This window comes from Gossypium hirsutum, chromosome A07, assembly GCF_007990345.1.
Source record: "Gossypium hirsutum isolate 1008001.06 chromosome A07, Gossypium_hirsutum_v2.1, whole genome shotgun sequence".
Lineage (NCBI taxonomy): Eukaryota > Viridiplantae > Streptophyta > Magnoliopsida > Malvales > Malvaceae > Gossypium > Gossypium hirsutum.
The window spans coordinates 34,187,758-34,199,056 of record NC_053430.1 but is presented as its reverse complement, the minus strand read 5'-3'; the positions used below and the strand labels follow the sequence as shown (position 1 = coordinate 34,199,056).

Genomic DNA, 11,299 nt, shown 5'->3' with positions numbered 1-11,299 from the left:
AGTGACACCATCCCACAACCACCATTCAAGCCCTCACAAATCTCTCATTGTACAACCAACAAATACAATAATCACACACCTTATCAAGCCCAGGTTTTTTTGTTACTTTAATATTGTAAGAAATTGTATTATTAATTCTTATAGGTTAGGGGAAAGTTCCCAAAATACACTTTTTTTGAAGGGCTACCTTGACCTTCGTGAGTATAGAGTTCTATACAAAATTATGCGCCGGCATTTTCTATCGTGTTAATGGATTCTGAATAATTATTATGTAATAATTAAGATTTCTCAAAATACTAAGGAATGTTGACTTTAGAGTTATAACTGGAGTTAAGGGATGTTTTAACCTTAAATATTTGACCTAACCCTAATATACAATAAAAGTCTGAATCTTGACATCTATGGTTGTCAGTTTTGCATATATTCATAGTTCAACATAAATCTAACCCTAATAAATGTGTAAAGTTAAACTCGACGACAATAGATGTCAAGTTCATCTATGTTATAAATATCTATAGTTTACTATAAACTTAAACTCAACACTAAGTTATAATGAATTTTAACTGTTTATGTCATAAATATTTATAGTTTATTATAAAACCTAACCATAATAAATTCATTAAAGAACTTGACACCTATAGTTGTTGAGTTTAAAGTTATAATGAATATTAATCGTATAACTCCACTACCTATATCAATTGTAGTTTATGCCGATAGGCTGCGACTTCTAGCAAAATTTTTTTTTATCATATCTATAAATATCCTATCCAATTTTGGTTTCTCGCCCAAGTTAAAATTGACTCCCATCATTATCGACTTCTTAAAGTAAAAGAGGAATCGAGATTCCATAGGTAAATCTACAGGATTTTAAGAAAATCAAGTAAGACCAATAAGTGTTTAGTGTAGTGGCAGGTCACACTGCAATCCCAAGAAGACAATACAAGTTTGAACATTAGAGATGACATTGTTGAAAGACATAGCTACGAGCACTAAATATAAATTGTAATAATAATAATAATAACAAAAAAAAAAGGAAAAAAGTAACGTGTAAATCCGTGATACTAAATTCAAGAGAGATTTATAGAGTAATATGTTCGCACCAAAACTATATTAAATAACTTATATATAAGGGCAACAATAAGCCTACAAGAAGGTCTTGAAGGCTCAAATGGGTATTGTAGTGCCTGAAATATAACAGTAAAATGTTATATATATATAGATGTTGACAGAATTACAAAAAAAAAACAATAAGCAAGAGAAGAAATCACAATATCTATATATGTATATAGTTGTGTTGATAGATGGAGGGCTCAAATGACCCATCCATGGATGAAATTGGTCTCACCAGCCATGTCTTTGGGGGCTGAAGATCCTTCAGCCTCAACATAGTGATGATACCTGACGCATTGATAGAAGCAGTCAGTTAGAAAAATTAAGAATAACATAAAAAACAAACAAAAAATGGTGATGATAACATTGAATCATATGCAATGGATGGTTTTCTTTCTTTCTCAAGGTCAAATTTATCAGAGCCATTAACTAGTATTTGTGAACAGACAACCAACCAACCAACCAACTATATACAAGTCATATACAAGCTTAATCAGTTTAAGGTACCTATGAAAATGAAAGCATTGAAGAGACATGGCACATTGATTTTATAGAGCTTGAAAGGGGTGAATTTGTGTGAGGTTAGCTGTCTATAAACACTATATGTTTGTATCTTAATATTTTTGCCAAGTGTGAAATACATATATAGAAGTATCTTGATACTGTTCCAGATGCAAACAATAATCCATCATCACTTAGGGCTTCATCTAGAAAAAAAAAGTGCTAAAGATGTGTAAATATATTAACAGTACCCTATTTGCAAAACAGGTTGAAGATCACATTCCATAGGTTGTGTCTGAGACAGATGCAGAGGAAAGTTTTCAGTTGCTGCTGCACCACAACAACCCCATAAACCCTGGATTGTTTCCAGGTTTTGTCCTTCTGCTTCAAGCTGAAACCCCAAAAAAAGTGAATATAACACTGACCACTATGAAACAGCAGATATTACATTTTCATGGACTAATAGGCGCAAATTTTCAATACTGCAGCAGGCGTATTTCATGCTATGTTTTTTGTATTTTTAAAATTTTTTTGAATATTTTTATAATTTTTAAATTAGTTGTTGATGTAGCATATAAGACAAATAGTGAAATTTTAGCATGAAGTATACATGTACTACCACGCCAACATTGTTAAAAAAGTAATATTTTAGAGAGTATTTTCATTAAAAAAGCGCATTGACACTTTTTAAAAGATTAATAGCTAAATTTAACTTCAAAAAAAATAAAGGTCAAATTGAAAAAAGAGGTAAACATTGAGGACTAAATTAAACATTATGCTTAAAAGTAGGCATAACCTTATATAAAACTATTAAGGACATTAAATTAAAATAAATTTAAATAATAAAAATATAAATTTATTTGATATAATAAAATTAATAAGTTATTAAAATTATATTTGTTTTAAAGCTAAATTACACCAATAGTCACTCAATTTTCAATTTAGTCACTCAACTTTCAAAAAATAATAAATCGGTCACTAACATTATCGAAAAGTAACAAATCAGTTACCCATTAACATTTTCCTTTATAGGCCTAACGGGACAAGTGGCGTGGCAGTTAACTTACTAACATGGCTAATTAACTTACCACATTGGACATTTTCTTGCCATCCCTCTCACGTGCCACTATTAAACATCAAAAGCAGAAAGAGAAATGGGGGGCTTTTTCACCACCACTCTCGACGTTGGCCACCTCCACAAGACCACTATCATTTAATCACTACACCAACATCACTCACTGTCACTCCTTTTCCAAAACACCACCACCATAACCATCAAATCCCAACCCCTAAACATGCCAGACTCATGAAATCTCAACCAAAAACAAAAATACCAAATAGCAATCATCCAAGATCAAACCAGCAAAAATAATAATAGGAATCCCAAATTGGCTTGCATTAAAAGAGAGAAGTACAAAAAAACTAAAAAAGTAAGAGAATCAAAATAAATGAAACTTAAACCTATTTCGGGTTTTACAAGTTGGAGAATTCGAACCACCAGTTCGATAATCCAAGCGATCAAGAGTCATGGTTGGTCAAAAAATAGTTGTTGCCAAAATATGGTGGTGATCCAACAGTGGATGGCAGAGACCCGTTGAAGCCTTGTTCGAAGCTTTAAGGTTTTAATCTTGGGATCTTGAAGGCCTATTGGGAAATCTAAAGTGAGATTTGAGAGGAGACAAAGATAAGTCATTTGGTGATGACGGTTGGCAGGAGAAGGCCATGAACGATGGCGACTAGAGTTAAGAAAAAAAAAAGAAAAAGAGAGGAGTAGAAGAAGAGAAGAGAAAAAAGGATAGAGATTCAATGGAGTCGCCTAGGACACAAAGATTCAAAGGGACAACAGCGAACTGGGTGGTGGCTCCACCTTGGAGGAGCAAAACGGTCATAGTAGGGTATCTTCATTTCTTCTTCTTCTTCTTCTTCTACCTAGCTAGGGTTCTTAAATTACGGTTATTTAAACGACAGCTAGGATGCCAACATGGCTAGTTAAATAACAAGTCAACTTTCCATTACATCTGTAACGAAAAATGGTTACTTGGACGGTTTGTAATTTTTTGAAAGTTGAGTGACTAAATTGAAAATTGAATGAATGTTTTGTGATATCAAATTTGAGTGACTATTAGTGTAATTTACCCTTATTTTAAATAATAATTATATTAATGAATTAAGAACACTTTTATTTTTATTGATTTGTATTAATTATTTAATAAAATACATGTGATGAAATCCAAAAGGAGCTTAGTATAGATCAAAGTTGAAGTGCAAAGTATAACCTTGATTATCAGCTGTTTGTTAAGGTCTCCAAGCTGACGCTCCTGCCAAAACATGAAAAACGTTGTTAGCCATATGAGACAATTAAGACGAAAAAGCTCATCCACATTCATCACACCATGTCAACTTCACTTAGTAATGCCGAGTAAGAAAAGCAGGAAAATCGAGAACCATGTGGGCTAGATTTTTTAGAGTTTGAATTTGAGTATGTATTTAATTCGGTTTATAGAATTGAACCGAAAATTTTATTTAATTTTTATAATATGAAAAATGAATATTTTATATTTAAATGAGTATTTTTTTTTTCAAATTGATACACCGAATTACTACAAGTTGATTAACGGGTGAGGAATTAGCGTACCAAAGTTGGTGAATGAAATTTAAGTGTATTGATTTAGTATTACTCATGCAAGTACCTTTTTGCGTAGGTCATCCATTTGTTCCATCATAATCTGTGTCTGCAGTTGACAACAGTAAAGAAAGAGAAATTTTGGAGTGAAGATAAAAGGAGAAAACTTTCAGGTTTTAAATTAGTGGGATTAGATCCAAATATTATACAACCACCTTCCGTTGTCTAGCCCTTGCAAGAGCTCCTTCAAGTTGCTTCTCAAGGTTATGCAGTTCTTTCATATTCAATGGTCCAAGATCTTCTCCAAGCAAATGCCTGATTAAACATATACTATATAGTGAATTTTATGAATCGATGCAAGTATGTGTAATTACACTGATTTGAACTCAACCTTTGAGTGCGTTGCAGTGCTTCATATTTTGCATTCAACTTGATTACTTCTTGGTACCAACTCTGCATTGATAAAAGCAAAGACAACTAAAGAACAATAGCCATGCTCACTAATAATGATTCCCAAAAGATAAGCATATAGGGTAAAATGTATAAGCTTGCTTCACAGCTCCTCTACAATAGGCAAAACACTAAATTAGTCACTCTATTACAAAAGTGAGCAATTTAGTCCCTCTATGATTCTTTTATAATTAAAAACCTGAGTTTCACGTTCATGGGTATTGTCATGAGGAATAAAGCAGCAACGTTGATATCGCTCAAGGGTCTTGGTCATACTGCCAATAAAGCAAGTAGAAAGGTGACAATCAACTTATTTACACACAATGGTTAGGGAAAGCAGCATAAGGTTTGGCATTTCTAAGCATAATCATGATTAACTTCCATGCAAGGGATTCAAGAAAGTAGAAAAAAAGAATAGAGTAAATACATTGAATCCGGCCCTCAATATTTCTGAGGAACAAGGTTTTCAATGATTTATAGATTAAACTTTGAAGGGTATGATCATAATTACTTTTGTTACAATAAATAATACCCAATTAAAGTAAAATCCAACCATAAAAACTTTATCCAGTTGGCCCCTTCGTAGCTTTTCTTGCTGTATTTTACTTTCATTTAACTCAATGTGGAACTGGTTTTCCTACTTAATTGCAAACAGCATGTGAGAGTGAGCTTTATTGCATAAATTGAAGCAAAATATTAACTTTAGCTCAACATATAGCTTATTTATAACAGTTTCAGAAACAAAACTATGATGTATTTAGCTAAAAACTCTTCACTAAGAAATTTATTCTGTTAGAGAAGATAATTTTAAAAGGAAAACCACATATGTACCATTAATATATATATATATAAAATCGAAGAAAAGAGAAGTTAAATTTTAAGGTGCAAATTCTACATTAAACCTTTTAAAAGGCCTTCAAATTAAAAGCAGTCAAAGAAACCAAGAGCCAAAGTCAAAAGTTGTGAATTATGAAGGACAAGGGATGTGGTGAAAGGATATCTGAGCAATGTCGTCGTAATTCGTAATGGGGGGGGGGGGGTTTGTTTAAGCTTTCTTGTGAAAGAAAAGAGTCGCCTTTCGTACTAGTATTTCCAGAACTGATGATAAATGAAAAAAACCTTAGCAAGGCCAAGAACCGGAGAGCAAGACCCAATTTAGAGGAAAAAGGAAGGTCCTTTTTTTGTTTCTTTTGCGAATGAGATGAAACGTGACAATTTATCACTAAAAAAAGCTGATATACTCAGGGTTACTAGACATGAACCCAAAAGCCAAGGAAAAACCATGTGAACTCACAACCATGTCAGATGTTAGTGAGAGAGCAGTAGAAACAAGAGAAACTGAAGAAAAGACAAGACTTTGATGGAGTTTTGCATGGTAGGAATCACTATGCACAATCCATAACCAAAGTAGATGTAAATGACTAGAAAACTTGAGAATATATAAAGTTAAGGATAGAGAAAGAAATGAAAAAGGACTATGAGTAGATTGTTTAACGTAGTTTTGTATTAATATACCCTGAGCTGCTAAACTCATAGAGCTTGCCACGATTGGAGAAGATGATAAGAGCAATCTCAGCATCACAAAGCACAGAAAGCTCATAAGCTTTCTTGAGTAAGCCATTTCTTCTCTTAGAGAAGGTCACTTGTCTGTTAATCTTGTTTTCTATCCTCTTCAGCTCCACTCTTCCTCTCCCCATATTTTTCTTTCTGGGTTTTCAGCAAAGGGGGTTGTGGATGGTAAAAACTAAAAAGAGATAATTCAAAAATGAAGGTGAGGAAAACCTAGAACTAAAGGATATATATATAAATATAATTACAGCTTGGTGTAAGGCATTTATATAAATAAATGTAAATTTAGATATGTGGAGCAGGAAAAGGTAACTGCATCTTCTTCAACAATAAAATGGAAACCCCAATGGCTATGGTATTTCTTGTTTTCTATTTTCAGTTTCAATTTTTATCATTTTCTTTTTTTGTACGCTGAGTTTGAAATTATGGTTTTTATCTACGCGCTTTAGACAACCCTGCCTTGCACGCTCCTTTTAAGCGAAAAAATAAATGTTCCTTTTTCCATAAATGTCTTTATATTGTTTTTAATAAAACCTTTTAATTCCATCCATTACAGCTTTTCTTTTTCTTTTTTTTTTCAACTCATGAAAACAATATTTGTAAAATTTGACTCTATTTTAAATTATTTTAATTCAATTATTTATACTTTACTCTCAAATAAAATCAATAAACTTTAAACTAAACTAGAAACCTTATCTGAATATAAATTACATATTTAGAATATAGAAGAGTGTTTGAAAATAATATATAATAAAGAAGTACAGAACTGATTAGTGAAGTACAGAATTAATTAATACTAACACATGAAATATGTATGATATTAAAATATAAAAAAATTGTAAGTAAAACGAAATTTAAACACATCAGATTAAGAATACTAAATGAATATATTTGTTTACCTTTGTTTTGTTATCAATCCTGAATTGGTGTTGAGTTAATTTGTAAAACTACCTTAATCAACAATATTATTAGAATACACAAACATAGTTATTAAAGTTTCATAAAAGAAAACAAAAAATCGTTTTAGTTTAAACAGTGTCATTAGTTCAAATTTCATTGTAGATAAATTTTTATTAATTTATAAAATATATAAAAATAAATAAATAAATACACTCACATAATCATATAACTTACTTAGCAGATAAAATAATATTTTATTAATTTCATAAATCGATTGATGAGTACCACCAACTTAATAAAGTATAGATAAGAATAAAAAATATTATTATTTTCTTTTTGAAAATTTACGTTCCTTAAAAAAAATTATCTATTTCTCTTTTTTTTTAGAACTACCATGTCTCTACTCATATTATATCGGGATAAATGTCAAATTTATATATAAATTTTAATTTAATGTGCAATGTCATACATAAAAATTGATTTTGTGCGATTTTATATATGAAATTTGATTTGATTCAATTTTCATAAATCATTCTTAAATTATCGAACTAGCACAACTTTACATTAATATATTGCATGCAAAAACAATTACATTAATCTAATATGAAAATAAATATATGTAATTATTTTTTTAAATATATACGATTAAATCAAAATTAAAATTTCATATATATACATATAAAAATCACAAATCAAATTTCACATATTTAATTCAAAACTTATGGTTTTAAAAGATAGTTATTTACCTAGAAAAATATTACTTTTATCACCCGACAGTCATAAAATCTAGTAATTTTAAAGAAAATACTGACTTACAGTTTAGCATTATGTTTTCCGGTGGAGGTGAATTCGTAGAACAAAGAAAAAGTAAGTTAATATTATTTGATGTGCAGACACACAGATTTAGATCATATTGGACATAATAATTAATAATGTCGTCAAAGGTTCCACTTTTAGTTTGCATAAAGTTGGATTTTGGATAAGATAACCTTATAATTTTTTAGATTATTATTATATTATTTTGAAAACATTTATGCATTTTTTTATTTTTTATTTTTTGAATTAGGATAAATTAAAAATATTTGTAATTTCAGGGTTGATTTTAAAACTATGATTAAATCGATATAATATGTAAAATTTGAGGGCTAAATTTATTATTATACCAATTTTTTAATTATCATTTCAGTTTACCGTTTGTAATTTTAACGAGAGTGACCAAAATAATCGAACCATGCAACATGGGTGCTCAATTAATTTTTCGGAATTCATAAAAGCCTCTCTCTAGTCTTGCTCAATTAATAAAAAAGATGCTAAAAACATTCTTTAAGATCTCAAGTTTAGAAGACTCTTGAAGCAAATTCATCCATCAAAGGTTAAATCTCAAAAACCCTTGGATCAAAATTCTACCCAATTTAATTACATAAATATAAAGTATATCAAACTCGTTCTTCAAAATCAAGTCTCAGATGACTAATAAAGCAAATCACATCAACCCAATTTCAAAGTCTCAAAGATCCTTGGATCAATTCCAAGCAATCTCAAGCAAACAACTCCCTAAACTCGTTTTCAAATGTCAAGATCAAGCCCAAATAATTCTTGAATTGAAGATTTATTGAATAATAAAGTTGTGTTTGAATAAAAAAAATTAGTGGAATGATTTCATTTGTATCAAGGTTTTTAAAATTTTAAAATCAATTTACTTTTTTGGGTAAAAATAATAGAGAAATTGGGAATGTACGAGGAATTTTAAGAGGGGATTTAAGTGGTTCAATTTCCTTTTCCAAATTCCACCAAAAGAGTTGGTTTTTCAAAAAAATTTCATTATTTTATTTTTAACACACATGTCCACTGTAAAATAAAATAAAAATAAATTTTAAAAAACATTTTTATTTAACTTTAATATATATTTTAAAATTTTATTTTATTAGAAATAATTATAACTCTTTTACAAATATAGTGGTATCGGATATTTTTTATATTATTGTTGAGAATATTTTATTATTAAGTGGATGTCTATCAAAATTAAGATAAATTTAACGTACTTTAGGACTCTAATAGTCATTAGTAGTAGAATTTTATTTCATTCATACTTGTTATATTTATAAATAGGCTTTGGATAAACATTGTAAACATCCCTATTCATCAATAAAAATTACTTTTCCTATGCTCTCCTATCTCTGATTCTTTTATTTATTTTTAATATTTTTATTTTTATCTGATAATTAGTTTTAACTTGTAAAATTCCAAACACTCAAGTTTTCTTAAAAAAATATTTATCCAAATTAAGTAATTATAATTACTAGCATTTTGAATTTATAAATTTTGAAATACAAACATTTTAAAAATCTTCAAAATTTTACAATTTTTCTCCCAAACACAATCTTAGAAAATTTCAAAATATGTGGTATTTTCAAAAAAAGATTTCATTAGCTAAATTTCTATTTTTTTAATTTTATCTAAAGAAATGGTTTCTAAAAATTAATTTGTAATTTTATTTCATTTAATACATATGATCTCACTATAAAGTAAAAAGCTTACGAAAAAGATGTACACAATTGAGCTTTTAGTGACCTAAAAAAATCAATTGACCCATTCCGTTAATGGAAACCATTAGTTGACCGGTTTAACCGTTAACTTCATTGACAATTGCTGATAAAAAGCATCAGTAACTACCACATGGCAATATTATGATGTGGATTTTTTAAAATGTGTATATAGAATGAACTAGACATATGATTGTCTAAATTCAAATGAATTGGGATAATTGGTTTTAATCCTAAACTTTAAACAAATATAAACATTTGATTTAATCTTTTAAATTACAATTTTACTATTGTAAAAAATTACAAATTAATTTCTAATTTTTTTAATTTGAATCAAAACAAATATATTTTAACAAAAGTGGTTTATAATGGAATTATTATAAATCCCAGTTGTTGTAATAATTACATTTAATTTTGCACTTCTTAGTAGCAACAGTTGTTTTACAAATGAAAAATTGTATTTGAGTTTTTAGGAATTTTAAGATATTAGGTTAAAGGGTTAGTGGCATAAATTATACAAAAATGTGAAGTTTGGAAACAATGTCAGTAATTCAAATATAAATATTAATATTTTTTAAGCCATTTTACAAACAATGAACTTCCAATAGTTTTTCATTAACAGATTTTGAAATTATATAAAAATTCATATGCTCCATCAACCCTATTAATTCTATATATTTTTATTTCTTAATAAATAATATATATTTTAGTTTTCGCACCTTTAAAATTTTTATATACTTCTTTCTTTAGAATTTTTTAAAATATTATAATTTTTGAAGTTTTTTGTACTCATCTTAAATGAATATGGACAACAATATGTCCATATTCATTTTTTATGTACATTTTAATTATCAATAAAATTTAAAAAATAACGTCACAATATTACCACATGGCAATTTCTAATGACTTCCGTCAACCATGTCAACGAGATTAACGATTAAATCGATCAACTAACGATTTCCGTTAATGGAAAGGGTCAATTCATTCTTTTTGGGTCATTAAGAGCTCAATTGGATGCACTTTTTCATAAGGGTTCAATTGATTATTTTAATTTTTTTATTGAGGACTTTTCTACCCTTAAGCCTAAATAATTTTATATTATTTATATTTAATATAATTTTTCTTCTTCAATAACTTAATTGTTCTTGAAACTATTATTTAAGCAAACAAAGCAATAACAATAGTTATTACTTTGAATTGATGAAATCTAAAATACAAGCAATTTAAAAATCTTTAAAATTTTAAATTTTTTCATCTAACCATACTCTAAGGCTTTGCTTGGTATAGTAAAAAGAAAATTGGAAGGAAAAAAACTTGAAGAGGTAAAAAATTAGAAAGATGTAAAGCATAATTTTTCTTTTCATAGGTGTGCTTGGTAGGAAAGATGAAAAAATGGAAAGAAAAATATTTTTTTCTTTCCATCTATTGCTTGATATAGTTGAAAAATGGAATGAAAGAAAACAAAACATTTAGAAAATGTATACTTTTGAAATAACATACATACCTCTCATTTTCTCTCATCTCATCATTCCAATTTTGAAGGATTGATTTTTATGTATTAAGATAGAAAATCGTCATCTCTCTTATTTTTCTTTTCTCTCAC

At 28.6% G+C, this 11,299-nt stretch overlaps 1 protein-coding gene across 2 annotated transcripts; it reads right to left on the bottom strand.

Annotated features, from left to right (window-relative positions):
* Nucleotides 1–1,041: 1,041 nt before the first annotated feature.
* LOC107955321 (agamous-like MADS-box protein AGL6) lies at nt 1,042–6,608 on the bottom strand. 2 transcript variants are annotated; one of them, XM_041116525.1, is made up of 9 exons: nt 6,200–6,608; nt 4,884–4,959; nt 4,626–4,687; nt 4,450–4,549; nt 4,302–4,343; nt 3,888–3,929; nt 1,863–2,002; nt 1,346–1,398; nt 1,042–1,184 (listed from the first exon to the last, which is right to left on the bottom strand). In XM_041116525.1, exons 1-9 carry the CDS (start codon nt 6,379–6,381, stop codon nt 1,165–1,167), a joined length of 717 nt encoding a protein of 238 aa, XP_040972459.1. In that variant the 5' UTR covers nt 6,382–6,608; the 3' UTR covers nt 1,042–1,164.
* Nucleotides 6,609–11,299: the final 4,691 nt, after the last annotated feature.

Bases quoted from the DNA above. Each gene is read 5' to 3' on its own strand.
- LOC107955321 (XM_041116525.1), bottom strand. From the start codon at position 6,381: ATGGGGAGAGGAAGAGTGGAGCTGAAGAGGATAGAAAACAAGATTAAC. The intron at 4,550-4,625 runs GTTGAGTTCAAA...ATGTTTAATCAG, and splicing joins GCACTGCAACGCACTCAAAG to GCATTTGCTTGGAGAAGATC. The intron at 1,399-1,862 runs GTACTGTTAATA...TCAATGCGTCAG, and splicing joins CAACCTGTTTTGCAAATAGG to GTATCATCACTATGTTGAGG.